Source organism: Theropithecus gelada, chromosome 5, assembly GCF_003255815.1.
Source record: "Theropithecus gelada isolate Dixy chromosome 5, Tgel_1.0, whole genome shotgun sequence".
NCBI lineage: Eukaryota > Metazoa > Chordata > Mammalia > Primates > Cercopithecidae > Theropithecus > Theropithecus gelada.
This window is the reverse complement of record NC_037672.1, coordinates 119,974,390-120,001,187: the sequence shown is the minus strand read 5'-3', so window position 1 is coordinate 120,001,187 and position 26,798 is coordinate 119,974,390. Positions and strand designations below refer to the sequence as shown.

Here is a 26,798-nt window from a genome sequence, read left to right as displayed (position 1 = left end):
CTCACATATAATGTAAACATATCCCCCAAGCTATTACTAAGGTGACATTAAAGTATAAAAAGATGCTTTTTGTAAATGACTTTTGATAAGACTTCTATATGCAAACCGAGTCGAAATCCTATTAAATACAGAATATTCAGGAGGATGGATGATATACCTTAACTATCTTGATAGGCAGATTCAAACAATTAGCCTGTGGTGAGGGATTATTTTAAAATCTGATAGTAACGACCGTTTGTTTTACTAAATTGAATAATCAACAAGTTAAAATATACAGTCAAGTTCTTTGCTTGCATAGTCTTAATTAAAACTTGTTTCTGTTTGACTCACAGTAATCTACGCTTTTCTTTACAACTGTAAGAAGCCCTGATTACACTGCAAGTCAAGGTGAAAAACACTGCTAAATATTCATCAATGAAAATTACTCTCACCTAAAATATCAGGGCATACTCTAATCATGGAAAATAAAAGTCCTTAGTCTATAAATTATATAGCACTCATTCAGCTTGGGTTGTCTAATACAACACAAGTGACCACTAGCCACTCAGCACACGTAGCTATCAAATGCTTAAAATGGGGCTAGTCTCAACTGTGATGTGCTATAAGTGTAACATACACACTGGATTTTGAAGACTTAGTTTGAAAAAAAGGATGTAAAATATCTTATTGGTAACTTTTTTTTTTTTGAGACACAGTCTCACTCTTTCACGCAGGCTAGAGTGCAGTGGTGCAATCCCAGCTCACTGCAACCTCCACCTCCCAGACTTAAGCAATCCCCCTGTCTCCACCTCCCAAATAGCTGGGACTACAGGTACACACCACCATGCCTAGAAATTTTATTTTTTGTATTTTTTGTAGAGACAGGGCTTCCCCATATTGCTCAGGTTAGTCTTGAACTCCTGAGCTCAAGTGATCCACCCACTTCGGGCTCCCAAAGTGCTGGGATTACAGGCATAAGCCTCCGCACCCAGCCCTTATTGGTAATTTTTTATAATTACATGTTAAAATACATTTTTACATATATTGGTTAAATAAAACATACTATTATAATTCATTGTACCTGTTTCTCTCTTTTTAAAATGTTACAAGAAAATGCAAAATTACTTATGTGGTTTACATTTGTGACTCTTATATTTCTACTGGGCAGCTTTGATCCAGATAGTCACCAAAGAAAAGAGCCAAACCTCAGTGCCACATCCATTTCCTCAGCCTGTAGCACAGCACCCACAAGAGGCTGGACTTGGATGGCATCACCAGGCCTCACACCCACATTCTTCTGCGCCATTTCACTCAGGCCAACCTTGCCTCCAGGAAATCCTGCCATAGGCCATGCTGTATAGACCTGCCAGACAGAGGAAATAAAAATGTTAGAAAATAAATATTCAGGCCGGGCGCGGTGGCTCAAGCCTGTAATCCCAGCACTTTGGGAGGCCGAGACGGGCGGATCACGAGGTCAGGAGATCGAGACCATCCTGGCTAACACGGTGAAACCCCGTCTCTACTAAAAATACAAAAAAACTTAGCCGGGCGTGGCGGCGGGCGCCTGTAGTCCCAGCTACTCGGGAGGCTGAGGCAGGAGAATGGCGTGAACCCGGGAGGCGGAGCTTGCAGTGAGCTGAGATCCGGCCACTGCACTCCAGCCTGGGTGACAGAGCGAGACTCCGTCTCAAAAAAAAAAAGAAAATAAATATTCATAGAATACCATCAATTTACAAGGTAGAATGCTAAGGACAGTCAAGTACTTAGATATGCAAAATACAGTCTTTACCCAAAAAGTTATAATCTGATACCAATTGCAGTAAGATAAATTGCATTTTTTTAAAAATTTAAATACTATAAGGGCTCATGAAAAATAAACTTTTTAATAATATTACATCTTTTTCTAAAGAGCAAGAATGATCCCACAGTGAAGACAGTAGAAGATATGAAAGATATATGAAAAAAAATAAGGGCATTAACAGGTGATAATGAGGAAATGACAAAAATATTAAGGCAAGATAACTTGTAAAGTAATTCAGCCTGGAAATTAAACTACATCCAGGACACAGTGAGGGACACAAAACAAGAGCTTTGCCAGAACCTGGGTCTTGTCAAATTTAAACGTTAAGAGAGGGGAGCGAAAATTTCTAGCTTGAGCTCACACACTTATAGTCCTCTCTTTTACAAGACACAGTAAAGGAACTTTAAAGTATAAGCTAGAAAAATGAAAAGAATAAGAGGGGTGCCATCAGCAGACAACAAAAATTCAAAGTATTTCCAGAGGATCCCCAGCAGATCAGAGAAGCATCAAAGGAAGCCAGGAAAGATAAGGGGCTGGTAGCAGAGGAGAAAGCCAAGCTGCCAAAAATGATCCAGGAAAGGTTCTAGGCTGAGAATCTCAGGTATAAAGAATGACAGCAAGGAGAAACAGCTGAAACCAGGGAGAACAGTAAAATATTTATATACAGAACAGGTGACCTTCTTACCCCAAAATAATATTTTTATAAAGAAATATAACTAACTGACAGGGAGAAATACTGTCACTACCGCCGGAGGAAACACTTCTCTCTACAAAACATTTTAGGGGCTACTATGCCCAGCAGAGTCATAGACAGCAAAGGAACAGAGAGTTAATACACACATTAATGTCTTTTAAAATACAGTTTTTCATTTATTCCTGCTTGTGTTGAAAATTAAAATCAGAAACATCTCAAACACAGGTTGAGCATCCCTTATCCAAAATGCTTAGGACCAGATGCATTTTCTATTTTCGATTTTGGAATATTTGCTTTATGTTTACTGGCTAAGCATCCCAACTCTGAAATCCAAAATGTTCCAATGAGCATTTCCTTTGACCACCACAGCACTCAAAAGCATTACAGAGTTTAGATTTTTGGATTTGCAATGTTCAGTCTTTATTTCTAAACTAAGGAAATGCAAAAGACTCTTACCTCTTGCTTTCCGTTCAAACTAGTAAGCAACACTGGTCGACCTATACATATATTTGCAGACTTCATAGTGTTGAGTCCAAGATGAATAAGGGAATTCTGGAATGTTTTAGGAATTCTGTCATCTACTATGAAGGAAAAGAAAATTATTTTTTACTACTTTGTAACAGAGGTTAAAGCATGCTTTCTTTTGCAGTAAATAAAAATACTCTAACCATATAACCACATGAATGTACTTATCATACCCTGGAGAAACTAGTGTTCCAACTTTTGTTATAACAAACAGATTTAAAACCAAATGCTTTTGAGGGTCTACTGGTAACATATTAAGTATTAACTAAAAACAAGATGTTTTATGGGGTGAGCATTGGTTTCCTTTTTTCTGAGTCTCTAATTTCTTTAAGAACTAAACATAATTGCAAAAGAGAGTCTCTGAGCTTTAAGTTCAAAGTTGACTCAGCTACTAGTATTCAAAGGATTGAACTGGGAACTGGAACATCTATCTGGCTCTAGAGGATTAACTTATGTTTCTACTTCTGCCCCACATTATGGTCATCGCCAGATCTTTTTCTTCTATATTACCAAGAATAGACAAAGATAGTAACACAAGTCGTCTTCCTTATACAAACACACTGACTGAAATCACCACTAGTGATTTCAACTTTTGGCTGAAAAAGGGGGTCCAGAATTCAGTCCAGTTAACAACACCTCTGAAAATGATGTGCTGACATCTCCACTCCTTCCTATCCACCCCACCTCCACCAAGCTCCATATTTAGCTAGGTGTCCCTCCTCTAATTCCCCCAGCACTCTGTGCTGCCAGTTAGTAGCATTTATCATAATATTCATTTGTTTTAGTCTTTCTCCTTAATTGTATACTGCTTTGAAGCAGGAATTGGGTCCTATTTCTCTCTGTATCTCCAATGCTTACGGTGCGTTAAATGTAGCAGTTGCACAATAAATGGCCATAAAATGAATAAATGTAGTAAATGAGTATACAATGTTTTTCTTTTCAGCACAAAATCCATGAGACACTTACGTAATTTAAAAATGTCACAACTTCATTATAAAATTTATTGTAAACATATATACCATAATCACAGAGATCTACCTGTTTTCCTTAATAATCAGAAAACATATTTTGTAATAAAAAAGAAATTAAAGCAATGAAAGCAAAACCATAAGGTACAAATATGATTTACGTTATTCTGTCACTACAAAATAACTCCCCAACACGTTTCTTTTTCTTCTTACAAGAGGTGCAAATCTAGAAAAACAAAGCATCTCATAAAGCTAAGATGAACAGCACTGAGTATAAAATGAAATTAACACATACTGCATAATACGAGAAGCTGGACAGAAATTCAATCTTCCAATGAGCATTAGGTATCTTATATAGTTTGCTGGTCATTAACAGCAAAGCATACTGCCATTAGATGATCTCATAATATTCAGTTCCTGCCTCTTTCTTCCCAAACCTCAATGAACTACCTTTCCCTCTTGACAACTACCACACAAGTGTTCTCAGTCCTTCCCAAGACGTTAGTTTTCTACTTCTCCTTCCACCCTATCCAGCACATTCTCCATGCCCCAGGATTTATTCTCCACCATCTCTTTCAAGGGTAATCATGTTCAAATTCCCATCCGCCGGTCTCATTTTCCAAAACATCACCACTGTGTTCTCTGCTTACACTACACAGGTCTACTCAAGTTGTCCACAGAGTTCCCTTCTCACCTCACTCCTCCAATACTTTAAAAATATGTCAACATCTAATTTCCCCATTAACTACTTTCACATTGATTGAGCACCTTAACTATCAGATTAACAAGATAGTAAAGATAATTTCAAACAACCATCCACCCTTCATTTATTCATTCGGCAAATAAGTACTACGTGCCTACTATATGGCAGATACTATGCTAGGCACTTTTGTTCACAAGTCCTTGGTCTCACAGAGTTTATAGCCTTGTAGGATGAGTGAGTTATTAAGCAATCAGTGAATAGCTGTAAAATTATACTAAGATTAATACAATGAAAAAATGACTTAGAGTGCCAGGAGAGCCTATAATGTGGGATCTGACCTGATTTCGAATATGAGAATGTTTCTCAAAGGAAGTGATGTTAAAATCAGGTCTGAAAGAAGAGTAGGAACTAACAAAATGAAGAGAAGAAAAAGATAATTCTCAGCAAAGAAGACAGCATGTACAAAGTTCCTGGGCAGAAGGTGGTATGGCACATCCTCATGAGAGTATAGGCAGAGTGGTGGAAACATAGGGAAGCCATGTAAAGAAGGTCAAGACCACCCAGGACGATAGTGCAACAGGCTGCATTAAGATGCTGGTCATTACTCTGACAGTAATGGGAGTCCAGAAAGGGATGAAAAGCAATGTCATGACAAGATCTGCATCTTACAAGATCATTCTGGCTGCAGAACAGAAAACGAGTAAGGGGCAAAACTGGAAGCAGGAAAATCAGCTAAAAGGCTGTTGTAGCAGTCCAGGTGAGAGATGATGGCGTCTGAAATTAAGGTAGAAACAGTGGGAATGGCATGTAGAAGAGGAATATGTAAAATATTTAGGTAATAAACATGATTTAGTGGTGAACTAGGTATGTGAGATATAGGGGGGAAGAGTCATGGATGACTCTTAGGTTTCTGAATTTTGCAATGCAAAAAACTGAACAGAATGAAAGTTTGTTTTGTTGGAGGAAATACGGGCTCATGAAGTTAGTCCTGAAGTATCTTTGAGACACTCATGAGAAGAGTGACTGTACAGCACTATATTCAAAATATGGCCCACGACGATTTGTCAGTGCTTCATGACAAGCGCAAAACATGAGAGTAAGTGTTTAGAAGCTTTTATTGAAATTTGCAGAATAATTTCACATCTGTTTAATAAAATTTTTTCCTTATTTTTCTAGAAAATCATTTTGACTGTATTTTACAAAAATGCCGACCTGTGATCTATTGTAATGTTAAAGTCTTCACCACAGAGAGCTGGAGAAGCACTTGGCTAAAAGACAACTATATCAAGGCGCAATAACAAAAGATTTACAAATATAAATCTGACACTGAAGAGACTATGGATGAGAAACTCTGGGCACTGGATGAACTTGCTAGGGAGAGAGGATTTACTGAGAGGAAAAAAAGGTTTTGGACTAAGAATTGACAAACTTCAACATTTAATAGTCAAGGGAAGAAGACGAGCCTGCAAAGGAAAATGATGAAACATCAACAAAGATGAAGAAAACTAGGCAAGTTTGACAACAAATAAGAAGTTAAGTGTTTCAAGAAGGAGGAAATGGTCAAAAATACTAAAAGTTGCTCTGGTCAAGTAAGGTTTATCAACATGGAGATGCTCGGAAACCACACCAGGAACAGTTTCCATGGAATCACGGGGTGGAAGTCAAAGAGGAATAGGCTAAGGAGAGTATGTAAGTGATGAGGCGGCAGAGACCACTCCATTTTAGAAGTTTGGCAATAGACAGAGAGATGGTTACAGGAAGAAAATGTGGAGCTTTTGTTCTGATTTAAAGTGGAAGAGAAATGAGCATGTTTAGATGTCAATGGGAAGGATCTAGTTCAAAAACAAGTTGAACCTTCAGGACAGAACAAGTTGTCCTCCCATACCTAAGGAAGAGTGAAAATACCATGTGAACTCTAAACCGTCTTTAAGGTCTGATTAGACATAAAAAATGTTGCCACTAGTTTAGTCTGGTCCATTGTTCAAAGCTATTACACATCAAATATAAAATTTCAATTTATAATTCAATTTATAAGACTTTTAAGTATAAATTCGTTCTCCCAAATCAAGGGAGCTGTCATCTGGGACAATGGCTTTGAAGTCAAACACATCTGGACTCAAATATCAGCTCTGCCTCTTAGTACCTGTGTAGCCTGAATGGAATCACATTGCCTTTCCTTCCCCTATAAAACGGTCATTACTATACCCATCGGTCACGGCTTCTGTAGAAATTAGATGAGCTATATATACTGCTAACACCAGTGTGCAGTTACTAGCAGTTATTAAATATCACAACCTGTGTAGTACTGGAAGAAAATGCTATATCATCACTCCTAAAGGCAGAGTGATCCACATTTTTACTTTATTGGTTATTTAGTTTTTTAGGATAAGTATCCCATGTTAGCTAGTTACGAAAAATTTTGCAATTAAATATGTCGTTAATGTTAAAGGAGACAAAGCGTTTCAAGTGCAACTTAAAAAATCAAATTAATTTACAAGAGACACCTTGGATACGGATAAACCATTTCAGCCTAACTTCTCCAGTGCAGGCGCGGCTACGTTTGCATGCTTCTTGCATACAGAAGTCTTACACGCTTCGGTGCCGCATTCAGACCCATGCCACGCCCAAATTTCAAAAGTCTCTGCACCCCAAGCCAGTATCACTGAGTCTCCCTCCCCTCAGGTTGCGCCCCTCGGCCTCTAGTCTCCCTCCCGGAGTTCTTTACCCTTTTCTAAGAAGTTGGTCACCGTCAGAGTCCCGGCGGCTGCCGCTAAATCTGATCCAGCAGAAGGAGCCCGTGCCACCGCACAAGAGGAAGCAGCAGAGGGCAAGGGCGAACCATTTTCCGCGCTTTGGTTCAGCCGCTTTCTGTTCTTCTTGGAAGACATGATCCCAAGGCACCCTGGCCGATGCAGTAGAAAAGCCGACTCAACGTGCGCGCTTCCACTGAGAGAAAAACTTCCGGGGCAGAAGTCAGCGAGGTTCCGCCCCTACGCCGTAATCCCCAGAGTGGAGCGCAGCAGCGGACAGCGTGGTGGGAGGGACTGAGTGTTTTCAAAACCAGCAATCTTTGGAACAGCTGGAACGGCGTCTGCGAAAGACGATAGGTTCTGGGAACGGAACTGCCACTTAGATTGTAAATTCCTGAAAAACAGGACGTTTTTGCATCTCCTCCCGGCTTCCCCATTCCTAAACCAACGTCTATTGAATTAAACTACCAAACAAAATAAGTGGGTGGCGGTGGGGGAGGAGGTTTTCTCCGCTTAATTGGAGCGGGACAAATTGCTGAGAGGGGCTGGTGGACGACTTCGCAGTCTTCTTGGCATAGCTCTGCAGAGTGGTAACCCCAGCTCAACTCTGAGGGAATTGATGGCACTCTTCTAAAATGTACGGCCGCGATCTCCGCTCCGGCGCGCGGAAGGGTCATTTGGGCATTGGGCGAATGAGGCAGCGTGAAGATGCGGCCGCTACTGAGCTGGGCCGGCTGGCGCGCGGTGCTTGCCCGGACGTACAGCCCTGGGCCTTCGGCGGGTTACCGCGGGGCCTCGGGCGCACAGGGTTCCGTGCGGAATCCCCCAGTTGGAACGTGCGATCTGCAGGGCGAGCTGGACAGATTCGGGGGCATCTCGGTGCGCCTGGCGCGGCTCGACGCGCTGGACCGCCTGGACGCTGCCGCCTTCCAGAAGGGTTTGCAGGGCAAGTGCGCCTGGGACGAAGGGCTCCCGGGGCTTCAGAGCTTTTCTAATGAAGTAACCGCGGCCCCCACTCCCGAGTCGCTCTGTGCACCAGTATCGAGCCCAGAGGGAAGGGGAGAAGGCACGCGTGACCTGGACTTGTTTTCTGGAGCATTTGTGCTTAGACCCTTTGCTGGGAGGCCCCTAAGGCGGTTGGGTGAAATGGTGAAGACTCCGGACTTGGGATCTGCAACCCTGGTTGCTGGTCCACTTTCTAGTGTGGGGCATTCGGAAATTGCCGTCAACCACCATTTCTTCCTACGTAGACCCCGGTAATAGGAACTCCTGGAATTACTGAGAGTAAATTTGGATAATGCATATAAAGTGCACAGCACAGTGCCTGCCACATATTTAAAGCTCAGTAGATGTTTGTTAATATTATTACATTATTACTATCCTTTACCGAGCCTTGGTTCTGTCGGACACTTTTCCCAAGGAAAAAAAACTGTCTTACATTCTAATACGGGTGGGGGACTGAGTGAACCAAAGAGACTTTTTCTTTTTTAATTTTTAATTTTTGTGGGTACATAGTAGGTGTATGTTTATGGGGTATATGAGCTATTTTGATACAGGTGTATAATGTGTAATAATTACATCAGGGTAAATGAGATATTCATCACCACAAGCATTCAACCACAATCCAGTTGCTCTTTTAGTTATTTTTAAATGTACAAGTGGTTTTTTGTTTGTTTGTTTGTTTGTTTGTTTGAGACAGGGTATCATTCTGTCTCCCAGGCTAGAGTGCAGTGGTGGGAACACGGTTCACTGCAGCCTCCAACCCCGAGTCAAGCAATCCTCCCACCTCAGGTCCTGGGTAGCTGGGACTACAGGCGCGCATCTGGCTGACTTTTTTCTATTTTTTCTAGAAACGTGTCTCACTGTGTTGCCCAGGGTGGTCTCAGTCTCCTGGGCTCAACTGATTCTCCCGCCTTGGCCTCTCAAAGTGCTGGGATTACAGGTTGGAGCCACTGTACCCAGCCTGAATCATTATTGAATATAGTCACCCTGTTGGGCTATCAAATACTAAACCAGAGAGGTTCAAAGTGTCACATTTGTATACAAATTGGGTCAATAGCTGTCCCAGCAAGAACTGGAGTTTTTTTAGAATAACGCTTCTCTTATGATTAACCAGGGAAGGTGGTGGGTGGTTTCAGTCTTCAATAAGAAAACTTTCTACTGGCTTTGAACCTTGAGCCCAGTGATAAGAAAGCTTGGATGGAGGAGCCTTCACTTGGAAGAAGTCCTTGATTTAGTGGTGCAGCAGTTTTTCAAACTGCCTCTGAGGGTCTTATAATCTAATTGAAGGCCTAGCATGCAAATTCGACTATGGAAAGATCTCTCACACTGGAAACTCAAAATAATCTTTATCTTATTGAGCAATATGGCAAGAAACATATCTGTAAATATAATTGAGCTAGTTTTTTCTATGTTTACTCATCCTCATTCCCGACTTCTTACCTCTTCACATTATTTTCTCTCCTACTTGGTAGTAATTGCTGACAAGCCCACTTAGACTGCAACGATGTCACTAATAGGAGAATCAATCAATTTATCTTCCAGTGTGTGGGTAGACACAGGTGTTGCACACACTGATACTTATCAACGACCAAACAGGTGAACAAAGCACTACCCCAATCAGCAAAGCAGAAAGCTGTTCGATTTGGAGTTGCACATTCTGGGTTCAAGTACCAGGTTCTGCCATGTGCTTAGCCAGGCATTAGGCAAATTGCCACTGAAAATATTTGCTTCTTAGCTTCCTTTTTGTGAATAACACCAGCTCTAATTACTGGATAGATGCGTTGATCAAAGATGAAACTAATTTGTAAACTTAAGTACCAAATACTTGTTACATTTTTTCAATAAAACAAAGTTTGTTGCACTTAGTGGTAGATGTTTTAGGATCTTTACAAATAGTGATTCATTTCATCCTCCTAACAACCCTTTGAGGTAGATAGTATTATTATTCCCATTTTAAAGATGACAGCACTGAGGCACAGAGAGAAAAAGTTACTTGCCCTGGCTCTACACCTGTCTTACTCACTGCACTATGCTACCTTGAAGAACTACTGCTGGTTCTGTTGTTATAATTGAACAAAACTAACTGAATGGCAGGGCCTATAAAGAAAGACTGTTTACACATGAAGTCCGCTATTAGTCTTTAAGAATAAAGACTATTCTTAGTCTTTATGGACTAAGAAGTCCATATTCTTAGTGGAATAAGAAGCCAACTATTCATATTCTTTCAGAACATGAACTATTAATGTTTTGTTACCAACAACTAAAGTTAGAGGGATAATCAGGCAATATTTTGTTAGCTTCACACATAATATATCTGCATCAGTAAGGAAATAGTGCTGGTTCTGGTCCCTGCCATGCCACCAACTAGCTATGTGACTTTAGGCAAACCAATCGTTTTATTAGTACAAATTGAGCCCCAGTGCATAATGTAGGGTTAACCTGGAGGATTGCAAATGCATAAAATATTAAATAGGATTCGAAAAAATAGCTAATGGAAGAGATATCATTAGGTCATATGTAATAAGTTCTAATAAATTGTACAGACATACTAGTCTTTAAATTCATATAATGGTGAGCTCATGAGCAGTGGTTAGGAAAGACTTTGGTCAAAGACATGGAATATGAGCTGGACTTTGAAGGATAGATATTAGCAATGGGAATGGGAGGTGGGAGAAGAAAAAGCAATAAAGCTTATTAGAGAAAAGAAGAAAGCAATTTAAAAATGATTCTAAGGTTTCAAGCATTGGTGCCAGAAATAAATAAGCTTATAAATGAAGCTAGTTTGGGGTGTAAGATTCAGTTTGGGCGTAGTGGTGTAGTGGCTCACACCTGTAATACCAGCACTTTGGGAGGCTGAGGTGGGCAAATCGTGAGGTCAAGAGATCAAGACCATCCTGACCAATATGGTGAAACCCTTTCTCTACTAAAAATACATAAATTAGCTGGGTGTGGTGGCATGTGCCGTTAATTCCAGCTACTTGGGAGGCTGAGACAGGAGAATCACTTGAACCCAGGAGGCAGAGGTTTTAGTGAGCTGAGATTGCGCCATTGTGCTCCAGCCTGGCGACAGAGCAAGACTCTGTCTCAAAAAAAAAAGATTCAGTTTTGAACACATTTTATTAAGTTTGAAGTGGTAATCTTCAGGACAGAAAATGTCTGGGAGCAACCGGAGAACAGAAAGTTTAGTGTTCAGTGAGATCAGGACTGGGCAGCCATCCTCATGTAGATGTCAGCTGATGCAGTGAGAGTGGATTCTCCAAGACAAAGAGTGTAGATATAAAACAGTAAGAAAATAGCATGGCTTTTAGAAATTAGCCTTTTAATTTGACTGGAAGGATTGCCTGGGAAGGAGCACATGTAAAATTTATGGAGTGATAGAAATGTTCTATAGTGTTAAAGTGTGAGTTACGGGTATATGCATATGTCAAATCTCATGAAATGTACGCTTAAGATTTGTACATTTCACTTTATGTACTTTACCTCCATTTTTAAAAGATGTCATCAGAGAAAGAGCAAGGTGAGTAGGACCTGATCCCATAACTGCACTGCATGCTAACACCAATCAGGAAGTCTCTATTAAAGGCCCCATGTGTCTGTCACTGTGCTAGGCACACCAACTTTCAAAGAGGTAGAGAACATTGTCCTTAAAAGAGAGGAGCTTACTGCAGAGCTAGGGAAAAGAGAAGGGAAAGTTAATTAACTACTAGATATATAATCAACCCCCAAAGACAGACACACACACTTACATGCGTGTACACATGCACACACATACGCACGCACACACACATGCTTTACAGGGTTATTATAAAGGTTAAGTGAGATGATGGATGAAGAAAGTGATCTAAAAAGTTTTTCTAAAAACTCTAAAACTGAAGTATTTATTTCTTCACCCATAAACTTAAGGTACTAATACCTTTCATGGTTGTGTACTTAATGAGCTAATATATATAAAGTGCTTGGAACTTAGTTTCAAATAGATATTAGCATCTTTTTCTCCTGGCTCAATCTTAAGTAATAAAGTAAGAGAATTTAAAGAAGGCAAAGATAGAAAACCTGTGATTATGTTCATCATGATATTATCTATAATAAAGTAAAATTAGAATTTTATTCCTATATACTAGTAAAATGTGAAGTTTGATTTCTTCATATTTTTTTCAAAATTTCTAGAACCAGCATACGTTATTTAAAAACAAAGTTTAACTACCTTGAAATGTATACATTAAAAACATAACAGAACTCCTAAAGGAAGAAAAAAAATAGAAGTCCATAATTGTCATTAATATTAAACCTAAGGATGTTAAAAGGAACAGCGTTAAAATGGTATTTGATTTGGTTTAAATCCGTTTATTTGTCCACTCTGAAACTACAGAACATCTGTTATGTGCCAAGCATTGTCTTTGGTGGTATGGATATAAAGGTCAGCAGTGTACTGACTTTATTCTGAAGGAATTCAGTCTGATGGAAAAATCATATAAACAAGGTGGTTATTATAAAACATGGTAGTTCCAGTGCCAACGATGTGAACAAGACATTTAGGGACCTCTTTTGCTTAAAGATGGCTTCATGGAGGAGGTGAAACCCTGAGGTGAGTTTTAATTTATTCCACTTGTTTCTTTGGAAATTATTTAGACTTTTTTCTTCTGCATTTAGCTGCAGTACAGCAATGGCGATCAGAAGGTAGAACAGCTGTATGGCTGCACATTCCCATCCTCCAAAGCAGATTTATTGCCCCCGCCGCTTCCCTGGGCTTCTGCTTTCACCATGCAGAATCGGATTCATCAACGTTGACTCTGTGGCTGGGAGAAGGGCCCAGCAGATTACCAGGATATGCTTCACATCAAGTAGGAGTTGCAGGTAATTCAAACTCATGACAACCAGAATTAACTTTTTAGAAGTTCACCCAATTTCTTGTTACAGCTAAGCAAATAGTTTATTCATGTGGAATGAGTTATTTGATTAAATGATTACAGTTTTTCCACCTTATCTGCACAGGACGTGTTCCAAGACCCCCAGTGGGCACCTGTAACTGCAGATAGTACCAAACCCTATATATATACCATGTTTTTTCCTATCACACATATTTATGATAAAGTTTAATTTATAAGTTAGGCACAGTAAGAGATTAACAATGACTAATAATAAATTAGAACAGTTATAAAAGTATACTGTAATAAAAGTTATGTGAATGTGGTCTCTCTCAAAATATTGTTTTGTATTCACCTTTCTTGGGATGGTATGAAATGATAAAATGCCTGCATGATGAGGTGAAGTGAGGTGAATGACAGGCATTATGGCCTAAATGGAAAATTCCAGAAAAAACTCTTTAAGTTTTAAATTGCATGCTGTTGTGAGTAGTGCAATGAAATCTCTCACCATCCTGCTCTGTCCCACCCAGGCTGTGAATCATCCCCATGTCCAGTGTATCTATAGGCTACTCATCCGTTAGTTACTTAGTAGCCTTCCCTATTATCAGATCAACTGTCCCAGTATCACAGTACTTGGATTCAAATAACCCTTATTTTACTTATTAATGGCCCCAAAGCACAAGAGTAGTGATGTAACATTTTGAGACCATGGTTGACCTTGTATAACTGAAACCACGGAAAGCAAAACTGGACAAGGGGGCTACAGTATCTATTACATAGTGCTTTTTAAATAGATGAAGTTTGCCTCAATCAGTAGACAGCAACACAGAGAACAAGTTTAGTGTTTAGTTTTCCAAAAGATATACTTGAATATATTTTACACATATAATTAAACTTCACTACTCAAATAGTAGCACTGAATTGGGATCAGGGAATAAACTTATTGTAGAGTAAAACATATTAGCACTAATTATGTGAATTTGTAAAGTAAATGATAACTTTTATGTTGAATTTCAGGTAAAGCAAACCAAGTTTTCAATGATTTGAACACTACTTCTTAATAATATTTACATTATTGTGCCGAATAGTTGTTTAAATAGTGTAATTTAAGTGTAGGGTAGAATTTTGAAGTGGCTGATTAACTTCAGAGACATAAGAAAGTTGAGAGAAGACTTCCCTCGGAGTAAGACAGGGGTTCTCAAATTGTAGATTGCATCAAAATCACCTGGAATCTTACAACAGCTTGCTGGGCCCTATATCCAGAGTTTCTGATTCAGTAGGTCTGGGGTGGGGCCTGAAAATTCAGATGGTTTTCCTGGCTTTTTCTGTTTTTGCTGCTGCTGCTGCTGCTGCTGCTGCTGGTGGTGGTGGTCTCAGTACTACCCTTTAAGGACTAGGGTTAAGGAAATTCTTAGATTTCCAGAAAAACTATAATAGTAAGGAATCCTTATTACCTTAATAAATGAAAGCAATAAAACATTATTTAATTAATAATTTTATTTGCCTTTATATAATTTACAAGAGTTTCTAAGGGAGTTTGCTTTTCAAAGCTTTTCTAAAGGCTTTTCAAGGCTTTTCTAAAGATTTTTCAAGGAGTTGTTCAAGAATGCCTAATGATGTCTTCTCTGTCCCTGTCTTGCTTCCCTGTAGCAAGTAGACATTCAGAAACTCTCCGTTCAGCTCTATCTCAAAAGATTCTACTCAATAATTTAGTGACAGCCTCACACTTCAATGGAAAGTTATACAAATTATCATTCACGGGCACAGACTCTTAAGAGTTTCCAGTTATTACCACAGAATTGGTAATATATGCAAAAAGAGTATCCTATGAAGGACCTGTTGTTAACTAAGTACTATATTGTGCATTATAGTTTAGAGCAGCTCAAAGAATAGGAAATACAGAACTTGACCAATCTTGAGCACTAACTAGGATTTGAAGCCACTATTGGGGGTGTGGACAAGGTAATGTAAGAAATTGTTCTGGAAAGATGCAGAGTTGTTTTCTGTTTTTCTTTTTTTTTTCTTTTGAGGCAGGGTCTTACTTTGTCACCCAGGCTGGAATGCAGTGGCATGATCTGAGCTCATTCCGACCTCTTTAGCTCAAGTGATCCTCCTGCCTTAGCCTCCCAAGTAGCTGGGACTACAGGCATGCGCCACCATGCCAGGCCAATTGTTATATTAAGAGATAGGGTTTCGCCATGTTGCCCAGGCTGGGGTGCAGAGTTTTAGGTGGAAAGAAAAATAATTGATATTTGTTGTAAACTACTGAAGGCAGATGTGGCTGGAATTGCATGAGCCATTGCTTTCTTTTGCTTTTCAAACTTAGCAAGCTTGTGTCTGGCTCAGAGCCTTGGCATCTACTGGCTCCTCTTCCTGCAGCACGCTTCTCCAGAACTTTCTTTATCTAGTTCTTTATAGCCGAAGTTTCTGCTCAAGTGTCTCCTTCTCAGAAAAGCTCCTGACCCTCCTGTCTAGAAGTGACTTCTCCCTGCACACCAGTGCCATCATTCCTTGTCCCTTTATCCAGCTCTATTTTTCTTTATAGCATTTATCACAGTCTAAAATTCTGTTATATCATGTATATATAATTAATTATATTGTATCACTTAATCTCCACCACAATAATACAAACTCCATAAAGGCAGATATTTTATCTATCTTGGTCATCATGATATCCTCAGGCTAAAGACAGTGACTGTCATAAAGTAGACACTCAATTTTTTTTAATGAATGGAATAGAAATGTGAGCCTTCTCAGAGAGCAGTTTCAGTGTTGTGGAGGGGCAGCATTGCACAGTGAGAAGAGTGTGCCTGCCTAGAATCCAGACAGACTGGCTGTTAGTCCCAGTTCTACCATTTAGAGCCGTGTGAAGTCAGACACTCATATCACTCACAGGATTATTGTGACTTATACCTGAGCTAATGTACATTGAAGCACAGTGCCTAATCATAATAATAATTTTTATGTTGTGACCAGCAGGGGTCGCTCAAATTGTGCTTTAGTGGTGCTGGTTTTGTCTCTGATGCTGTGCTCATGTTTACAGTGAATTCATTAGGGAGAAGTTCAATTTGAGTAACCACAAATTATTAAAATTTAAGAGTAAGTTTCCTTGGCATTTCTTTGGCATTCTACCTCTTGTAAAGTCCAATTAAATTATAGTTTACATTTTCTAATAGAAGCCAACGTTAATGTTAATTATATCTCACTTGGTGATTTTCCTTCCTGCCTTAAAATACTCAAGTGTGATGTTTTCATTTCAATTGCATTTCAATTACTTTTCCCCATGTTACACATATTTATTCCTTCTCTATATTCTATCTCTACATAGCATTTATCACCTTCTAATATTCTATATAATGTATTTTTTGCTTGTTTTGGCACCTCCCCACATACATACCCAAATAGGAGCCCCATAAGGATAGGGAGTTTCATTTGTGTTGTTCACCACTATATCTGTAGCACCTAGAAAAATGCCTGGTACATAGTAGGAGCTCAATTAATATACATAGGATCTATATACATTATATATAGGAACCCAGTCAATATTGGAAGCATGGACAAATATGTAGCAAGTATTTTTTTAAAAAAATCATCCCACATTATTTAAATACAAATAATGTTTAAATCATAGCATCTAAATGATCATAATAAAAATCACTAAACTGTCATTTGTATTTTTGACCCAACATTGCCCAAAGGGAAATATTTTTAAAAAGAAAGAATATGCAATGTGTATGATGAATGAATAAACAAAAGAAATGGACTAGAACTTATATATAAAACAAAGAACTCTTCCAAAGCAGTATATTAGTAGATTATAAAGTTGTACATATACATAATAAGAAAATTTAATTGGCTTCAGAAAGTTCTTGAAATGAATATTGAGATATTTGAGATTTGGATCATCAGGGGGCACAGCCGGTGTTCTATGGATAGTGATTCAAGGAATAAAAATGAGAAGTCAATTCATTTATTCAATAAATATTGTAAGCACATCTGTTGTCTGAATGTTTGTTCCCCCTAAAATTTGTATGTTGAAACCTAATCCCCAGTGTGATGGTTTTAAGAGGTGGGGCCTTTGAGAGGTGAGGAGATCATGAGGACAGAGCTCCCATGAATGGGATTAGTGTCCTTATGAAAGAGGCCCACAGGAGCTTCTTTGCCTCTTTCACTATGTGAGGACAGGGCTAGAAGAATGAGCCCTTATCAGACACTGAATCTACCAGCACCTTGATCTTGGACTTCCTGGACTTCCTAGCTTCTAGAACTGTGAGAAATAAGTTGTTTTTTTTCTTTTTTTTTTTTTTTTTTTTGAGACGGAGTCTCGCTGTGTCACCCAGGCTGGAGTGCAGTGGCGCGATCTCAGCTCACTGCAAGCTCCACCTCCCGGGTTCACGCCATTCTCCTGCCTCAGCCTCCCGAGTAGCTGGGACTACAGGTGCCTGCCACCACACCCAGCTAATTTTTTTTGTATTTTTAGCAGAGACGGGGTTTCACCATGTTAGCCAGGATGGTCTCGATCTCCTGACCTCCTGATCCGCCCACCTCGGCTTCCCAAAGTGCTGGGATTACAGGCGTGAGCCACTTCGCCCAGTCAAGTTTGTTTTTTATGAACTATTCAGTCTATGGTTATTTTGTTATAGCAGCCCAAATGGACTAAGACAAGCACTTAGTGTCTTCATCGATGAGGTAGTACAGGTTGACCATCCCCAATCTACAAATCAAAGATCCAAAATGCTGCAAAATCCAAAAGTGTTTGAGCACCGGCACGATGCCACTAGTGGAAAATTCCATATCTGACCTCATGTGACAAGTCACAGTCAAAATGCAGTCAAAACTTGGTTTTCATGCACATTATTTAAAATATTGTATAAAAATTGCCTTCAGCCTATGTGTATAAGGTATATATGAAACATAAATAAATTTCATGTTTAAACTTGGGTCCTGTCCCCAAGATGCCTCATTATGTGTATGAAAATATTCCAAAATCCAGAAAAATCTAACACCTGCTCTCAAACATTTTAGATAAGGAATACTCCACCTGTATTTGAACCAGGGCTTCAAGTATAGGTAGAATTTTGATCACTACAGAGAGTGTGGGAGGAGATTAAAGTGAAGGAAATTAATATTTCTCAATTATCTTTTCTTTTTCCCCCAATAGGAGCTGTATTTGATGAAAGTACTAGAAAAATTCTGGTTGTACAAGATCGAAATAAAGTAAGCTGCTTCTGTTTTATAAATTGCTTTCTAAATGTTTATTTCTTTCTAGAGAAGAATAAAATGTAGAAATTTTAATATGCCTAAGGTGTTATAGTAAGGTATTTAAAAAATAATTTCTAAGCAGTTATGGATCACCTTAGATATTTATTTAAACCAACATACTTATACAGGTCTTGAAAATTTCCAGGTAACACTCAAGTGTTACTATCTATTACTTTATGGCTAAAGGAAAATTATAAATGACTGTATTTAATTGGGAAGACAAGTCTGTTTGAATATATTATCAAGATATTCTTCCATTCATTCAGCACTCAATGAGTTCTACTCTGGTCCAGGTGCTGAGAATAGAAAAAGCAGTAAGACAATATACCTTATGCCCTGCAACTTACTATTTATTTGGAAAGACAGTCATACAATAGATGATAGCAGTTAACTTTGCCTGAAGAAGTCCCCAAAGACTTCTCAGAGGAGGTGATATTTAAACTAGGTCTTGAAGAATAAGCAGGAGCTTTCCAGGTGCAGAAGAAAAAAGATAAACAAACTGATAAAATTAGAATTGCTTGTACAAAGGCACAGAGCTCAGAAAGGGACTGACGTAATTCAGAAATAATGGTAAAAAGTTCATTGTGGCCCAGAGTGTGGACAGTGGTAAGATATTTGACCTGAGAGCTAGATTGGAAACAATGTGAAGAGGATTGGGTACCAAGATAAGGAGTCTAGGTGACTAGAAGCAACAAATATTTCCCAGAGAAGTACCATGATTAGGAATCAGATGTTTTCATGCTCGGGAGTCAGAAGTAAAAGTGAAAGAGAATAATGATTTTGACACTTTCTGAGACTTCAGCAAATATTAGTGGACAGTCAAACATTTTTCCCCACCACATATGTTCTTAAAGTTTAAATTAATGTTCGTAATGATAGCTGAAAGCAGTATCACACATTTCTTGGAAATGCTATCTAAAACTATTCTCATGGCTCCAAGTAACTTTGAAGTTTTAGTTAAGGCAGGATCTCTGATTCGAATTAAGCTTTTTGTCCTCAACAGAAATTTATAGAACACCTAAAGTGTATTTTACCTAGCCCTCAATAAGTTTTGTATTTGAATTGGGACATATATATATGTAATGGTAATGACCAGAGAGTAGGAGGCATGATTGAGTGGTAAAAATAGGGCCTACTTATGGGGTGCCTGAGAACCAGGCAGATGAGTTTAGACTTCACATGGAAACAGTAACAATTAAAAGATTTTGATTGTGATGACAAAATGATGATGATGATATATGGACAAGATTAATCTAATAACAATATGCAAATTAGCCTGACAACAGTATGCCCAATGAGAGGGAGCTGATATAAACAAAATGGACTTGGGAGCCAGACTGACCAGAGTTCCAATCCCTTTGCCACTTCTACTTTGGCAAGTTGGCTTCAACCCAAAGTGGATATTATAACTCTCTCCAATATAGCAGACAGAAGATATGCCCAAACATTATTAACAAATCCTGTATGTACAAGTAACATAAATTAGTTAATTTCTTTTGTTATGTTTAAAAAAAATACTAGACCTTGGTATGTAGCAGTTACTTCTAAAGAGATACCATAAAAGGGTTTTACTGTCTTCTAAGTATATCCCTTTGATTATCTCTCTTTTCTTTTAAAGAAGAAGTAGGTCACCAAAATTTATTTAATCTTTCCTGGGCTCATGTGAATGATGTTATTGAGACAAAACTGCATCAGCAGACCCGGACCCGGGTCCCTAGGATTTGGCCATGCCATTAACTGTCTTTCTGACTCGGGGACCTAAGTTTCCCCACTTACAAAATTTAGGAGTTAGACTCAATGGTCAAACAAAATATTGTAATGTGGTAATTTTGTATTTCTATGTATCTTTCATGTACATGGCATAAATACTTATACAATGTATAGATAAAATGTGGTCTAAGCCACTTTGGTATTGTGGAAAGAAAAGGGTAAACCATGAAGGTTTTTTAAATAGCACACTGGGTTTCAGAAGTGATTTTCTCAAATAAAATTTCATTATGGACTTTAACAGAGGCTGAAAGACAGCCAGATAACATGATTGTTCCACTCCAAGCAGTCCTTCAGGGTTGGTTAATCTACCAAATAAGAATCTATCCATGTTATTATTCATGTAATAAAACACAGAAATTCACAGAAAACAAACTTGGGTCTGATAATGTTAAAAACCACATTGCAGTCTGAAAAAAATGGAGCTTTCCTCACAGACATAGCTGAACTGTCTTACTCCAAACCTAGACAGCTTTATGTTTTTTGAGTGGATTTTTTGTTTCCTTATAAAACCTGCAAACACAAGTGACTTAACAGGTTCTGCTTACAGAAATCAAACTCCCAGAGCAATCTGTACTCGAAATATGTAATTGAAAAGGAAAGAATTGAATTGGGCTATATTTTTAAAACAGGGTAATAGTGAAAACTATGTTTAATAAATTTGCCTGAATTCCAGGTAAACCACTGAAACTTTTATGGTTCTCTGTTAATCATGGTTGCACTTAATGCTTCTCTAGTTTTATTCATCTTAGTTTCAAATAAATGAAAGTGTTTTCTGAAATGTTTCTTAGTGTTTTTCAAAATAGAAAACAAAGGGAGATCCAGACCTAATGACAAAACAAATAAATAAGTGTCATCCCATTGTAGGGGAAAACTCAATCCACAGTGGCACTGTTTTAGTCATTCTTTGGAATAACTGAGTTCATCCTGTAATGTTTACTTATAAAGATTCAAGTGGAGAGTTTCCCCTTTTTCCACTCTGAGTTTCTTTTGTATGGCCTTTACAGTCATTTGAAGGTCATACCTTTAGGCTTGGTGACTTTTGAGTAATTAACCCTAGATAGCTTCATGAATGGTTTATTTGGTGGCTCTTAGAACCTATAGTCATATCTAAAGAGAATTAAAAACCTTAATAAAGTGTTAGTACCAGCCTGTAGTACACAGAAGGCTCTGTTCTGGCCTTTAGCCTCCTAAAAAGTCATAGCCAAACATTTGCTAATACTTAATCCTCTGTTATAGCACACATTCCTGATCCTAGTTTATGAGGTTTTCAGGGTAAAAAAAAAAAATTTTAATTCTATCATGTTTTGCTCTGTCAGTAGAAATAAAACCAGATAATCAAATAATTTGTGATGACCTAAAATACTTGCATGAAATAATTTCCATGAAACGTTTCTCATTTAATAATCATACTTATTATTATCTCCATTATTTTAGGACTGAGATTTAGAGAAGTTACAATAACTTATTCAACATTACACAACTAGTAATAGGCAGAATCAGAAGCCTATAGAGGAATCTTTTCACTAAACCTAAACTAAAGAAACAACATAGGCAGGAATGGTGGTGTGCACCTGTAGTCCCAACTACTTTGGCGGCTGTGGTGGAAGGATTGCTTGAGCCTGGAAGGTCAAGGCTGCAGTGAGCCATAATCAAGCTACCGCACTCCAGCCTGGGTGACAGAGTAAGACCCTGTCTCAAGAAAAAAAAAAAAAAAAAAAAAAGCTGGGATGGGGGGAGATGATTAATTTAAGGAGATAAAGAGTAATTATCAGTTCTTCTCAAAACCTAGGATGATTATCTATTTTTACAGATTTTAGAAGACCCAAATAAAGACTGTAGACTATAAGTAGGAAAGAAAGAAGTTTTTATTAAAAATCCTTTTGTTTTTGGCTCACTGAGATGGCTGAACTTTTCAGAGCACACATGATTCAGCAGTTGGTCCTTTACAAGTTAACAAACTTTAATTTTTTTCTTTTTTTTTTTTTTTTTTTGAGGCGGAGTCTCGCTCTGTCACCCAGGCTGGAGTGCAGTGGCCGGATCTCAGCTCACTGCAAGCTCCGCCTCCCGGGTTCACGCCATTCTCCGGCCTCAGCCTCCCGAGTAGCTGGGACTACAGGCGCCCGCCACCTCGCCCGGCTAGTTTTTTTTTGTATTTCTTAATAGAGACGGGGTTTCACCGTGTTAGCCAGGATGGTCTCGATCTCCTGACCTCGTGATCCGCCCGTCTCGGCCTCCCAAAGTGCTGGGATTACAGGCTTGAGCCACCGCGCCCGGCCAGTTTTTTTCTTTACTCAGAGTTGTTTGGATTCTGAGTTAGATTAATTCAGGGTAATAAGAGATTAATTCATAAATCAGAATGCCACTTTTTAATGCTGTTAATGGAAAAATCAGACTCTGTAAAACATTTTTAAAAGGTTTATTCTGAACCAATGAGTGACCATGGTTTGGGAAATGTGTGTCAAGACGTCCTGCGAACGTGTGCCAGTGGGCAATTGAATTAGAGTTTTGTTTAATAAGTTTGAGGGAGGCAGGAGTTACAAGCAGAGACATAAATCAATACGTGGATGGTATACATTGATTTCGCCTGAAAAGGCGGGATGTTTTGAGGAGGCAGGATGTTTAAAGAGGGAGCTTACAGGCTATAGGTAGATTCACAGATTCTCTAACTTACAATTGATTAAGGAAGTGAAGCTTTGTCTAAAAATTTAGATTCAGCAGAAAGAATGTTTTAAGTTAAAATAAAGAAGTCTGTTAACCAATAATACACTGGGTCAGAGTGACCTGCAGGGGTGTGTGACTTAGCCCTTGTCTAGCATGGCTTTAGATCCTGTTTATAATTTGGTATCGTATTGTCACAAAGAGTCCATTTTGTTACCTTATGACCTCTGTGTTAACATAATAATCATCAGTTGTGCCTAAACTCCAAAAGAGAAGGGGTATAATGAGGTGTGTCCAACTTCCCTACCCATCATGGCTGGGGATTTAGTTTATAAGGTTTTTGGGGGGTCCCTTTGGTCAAGAGAGGGGGTCCATTCACTTGGTAGGGGTTTAGGATTTTATTTTTAGTTTACAATTCACAGTAGGAGGAAAGGATCCAAGCTTTTTGTTAGTAGAAATGAATTGGAGAAGTATTCACAAATATGATATATGCTGCTTCCAAAATGTAAAAAAGTATTACTCCAAGTGCTGTGAGTGGGGATAATTGCAAGGTGCACCAAATAGCCCATACCTTAGAGATCTACAGACTACTATGTTACCAGAAGGGGGTCCTGATCCAGACCCCAAGAGAGAGTTCTTGGATCTCACACAAGAAAGAATTCGGGCAAATCCGTAAAGTGAAAGCAAGTTTATTAAGAAAGTAAAGGAATAGGCCAGGTGCAGTGGCTGGTGCCTATAATCCCAGCACTTTGGGAGGCTTAGGCGGGTGGATCACTTGAGGCCAGGAGTTTGAGACCAGCCTGGCCAACATGGTGAAACCCCATCTCTACTTTAAAAAAAACACAAAAATTAGCAGGGCATGGTGGCGCATGCTGTAATCCCAGCTACTCGGGAGGCTGAGGCAGGAGAATCACTAGAACCCAGGAGGCAGAGGTTGCTGAAAGCCGAGATGGTGCCACTGCCCTCCAGCCAGGGCGACAGAGTGAGACTCGTCTCAAAAACAACTACTCCATACTAGAGCAGTGGCTTGGGCTTCTCTGCTAAGGATACTTAGAGTTATTTCTTGATTATATGCTAAACAAGGGTTGGCTTATTCATGAGTTTTCCAGGAAAGGGGCAGGCAATTCCCGGAACCGAGGGTTCCTCCCCTTTTTAGACCAAATAGGGTAACTTCCTGATATTACCATGGCATTTCTCAACTGTCATGGTAAGAGTGTCTTTTAGCATGCTGATGTACTATAATTAGCATATAATGAGCAGTGAGGATGACCAGAGGTAACTTTCATCCCCATCTTGGTTTTGGTGGGTTTTGGCTGGCTTCTTTACTGCAACCTGTTTTATCAGCAAGGTCTTTATGACCTGTATCTTGTGCGACCTCCTATCTCATCCTGTGACTTAGAATGCCTAACCTCCTGGGAATATAGCCCAGCAGGTCTCAGCCTTATTTTACCCAGCCTCTTTACAAGATGGAGTCACTCTGATTTAAACACCTCTGACAACTATACTTCTAAACACTTAATAAGGGCATCTCCTATCCTCTAGTGCCCAGATGTCTTACTCAGACATTTAGAATACTTGACATGTCCTACTTGCCAGGTCCAGTCAGCATTCTGGCATCCATAGAGTTGGATAGTGATAAGCCCTGGCATATAGTAACATAGCAGTTACTAAGATTGTTATATATGAAAAGGAATGAGGTACAGATGGAAACTGAAGTGTTGAGTTGTTTGGTAGCCATGGCACTTCAACAGTACAGGGGGTAATAATAATTATATAGCTTTGGAGATGGCTAACTTTTGTTAACTAGTTTAGATGCCTTGGCAAAATAAAAATGACAAGCTCAAGTCAGCCTGTCAATTCAAGGCACAATATGAAAACCCCAAGACCTCCATGGCACCATTTAAAGAGACCCCCATATTCTCCAGGCACAAAGGCCATACTGAAAATCAGGCCTAGATCCAACTGTAAGAATATCAGGGCTGCAAAGGAGACTGAGTAGAGTTTGATAAGTGTCCTGTGTCAAAGCCAATCCCCTAGCAGGAGAAGAGTGGGGATCCTGCGCCCCTGAGTGAATGGACATGAGAATATTGAATTTCAAATTCTCTTGAACCCTCTGAGCCAGCAGAAGCAGCACCCTTCTTCTGGCTACAGAAAACAGCCTCCCCTTGCCTGGGGGCTCAGCAAAAGATAGAGTATTTAATATTAGAACAGTGTATTTAAAATCAGAAATAGTCTGGAATATTCAGGATGGCAACCAGAACTGATGACCTCTTAGGAGTGTTCACTTAACTTATGAAAGATAATTGATTGGCGTAATTGTTCCCTCAGAAAAATAAAGTCAACATAATCCCCATGAAGTAGAAATATCAACTTTCTGAAGAAATGTTAACTATAAGATGAAAATAACTGTATGAGAAAAGTACGAGTAATCCTGTGGCTACAACGGAGCACAAGATATTGATATTTATATGAATCAGTATTCTGCATTATATTTTGTTATTAGAGCATATGACATCCGCAAGCAGAGAAGGAATCCTTGTGCATCTTTATTGACTAGTCTGCAGTCTTAGCCTCCAAATATTTGTTAAAGGATTTGGAGAAACTGTGGAAGCCAGGGAACCATTTGTCATAGGTGTGTTAGGCACTGAGTGACTTATCAGAGAATACCTGAATTAGAGATGACCTCTCAAAGTCCTAGTTCTGTCTGTGACTCATGGGTGGAAATATGTGAATAGCACTCCTAAAATTTCCTATGTGGAAAAGACCACTTTTATGTTGGCAGAGGTAAAGTATAACAGCACATAGAGGGGTAAACAAATAATGGGACTGTCTCTGTGTAACGTGTATAAACACAGGCGTACATATGAATGATCATCCTCATTCGCCTTCAAATAACAAAAGATCCAAATGTAAAAAGAACCTATTGAATAAGATATGCTATGATCTAAAAGCTTGGAAGATGCAACTTTAATGTTATAATATGACAAAACTACTGAGAAAAATCAACTTAATGTAAGACATTAAGAAACTAGATTTTATTAATACCACCATTTAGCATTTAGTGAATGTTTAACCTGTGCTTCACACTATCCTACTGAGAGGTGAAGCCAGCTGGACTTTCTGGGTCGACTGGGACTTGGAAAACTTTTCTGTCTAGCTAGAGGATTGTACATGCACCAATCAGCACTCTGTAAAAATGCACCAATCAGCACTCTGTGTCTAGCTAAAGGATTGTAAATGCACCAATCAGCACTCTGTAAAAACGCACCAGTCAGCGCTCTGTGTCTGGCTAAAGGATTATAAACACACCAATCAGCACTCTGTAAAATGGATCAATGAGTACTCTGTGAAATGGACCAATCACTGCTCTGTAAAATGGACCAATCAGCAGGACATGGGCGAGGACAAATAAGAGAATAAAAGCTGGCCACTCCAGCCAGCAGCGGCAACCCACTAGGGTCCCCTTCCATGCTGCGGAATCTTTGTTCTTTTGCTCTTCATAATAAATCTTGCTGCTGCTCACTCTTGGGGTCCGTGCTACATTTAAGAGCTGTAACACTCACCGTGAAGGTCCGCAGCTTCATTCTCGAAGTCAGCAAGACCACAAACCTACTGGAAGGAACCAACTCCAGACACACTATGTGCTGTATATTAATTACCTACTTTAATTATCATAGCAACCTGTTCCTAATTTCACAGACTGGGAAAGTCAACCAAAGAGGTTAAGTCATAAAGTAGGTAGGGAATAGGGGAGGCACGGTGGCTCACACCTGTAATCCCAGCACTTTGGGAGGCCAAGGCAGGCGGATCACAAGGTCAGG

General features: G+C 39.1%; 2 protein-coding genes across 5 annotated transcripts in view; one reads left to right on the top strand and one right to left on the bottom strand.

Moving 5' to 3' along the window:
* SPATA5 (spermatogenesis associated 5) overlaps positions 1-8,093 on the bottom strand; it is a 361,904-nt gene extending 353,811 nt beyond the window's left edge. For 2 of the 3 annotated variants that reach the window (XM_025385400.1, XM_025385403.1), the window contains exons 1-3: positions 7,396-8,093; positions 2,931-3,055; positions 1,185-1,342 (exon numbers count right to left, since the gene is read on the bottom strand). In XM_025385400.1, the coding sequence (XP_025241185.1) occupies positions 1,185-1,342; positions 2,931-3,055; positions 7,396-7,558 (446 nt within the window). In that variant the 5' untranslated portion in view covers positions 7,559-8,093. The remainder of the gene's footprint in view (positions 1-1,184; positions 1,343-2,930; positions 3,056-7,395) is intronic. The other variant, XM_025385401.1, reaches the window with a different exon arrangement.
* Positions 7,697-26,798, top strand: part of NUDT6 (nudix hydrolase 6) — a 31,162-nt gene continuing 12,060 nt past the window's right edge. The window contains exons 1-3 of one of the 2 annotated variants that reach the window (XM_025385405.1): positions 7,697-7,900; positions 13,073-13,276; positions 18,449-18,504. Coding sequence is in view for 1 of the 2 variants with exons in the window: in XM_025385404.1 (XP_025241189.1) it covers positions 8,129-8,366; positions 13,073-13,276; positions 18,449-18,504 (498 nt within the window). In the remaining variant the exon portion in view is untranslated. Of the gene's footprint in view, positions 7,901-8,094; positions 8,367-13,072; positions 13,277-18,448; positions 18,505-26,798 lie in introns of those variants that run through there. The other variant, XM_025385404.1, reaches the window with a different exon arrangement.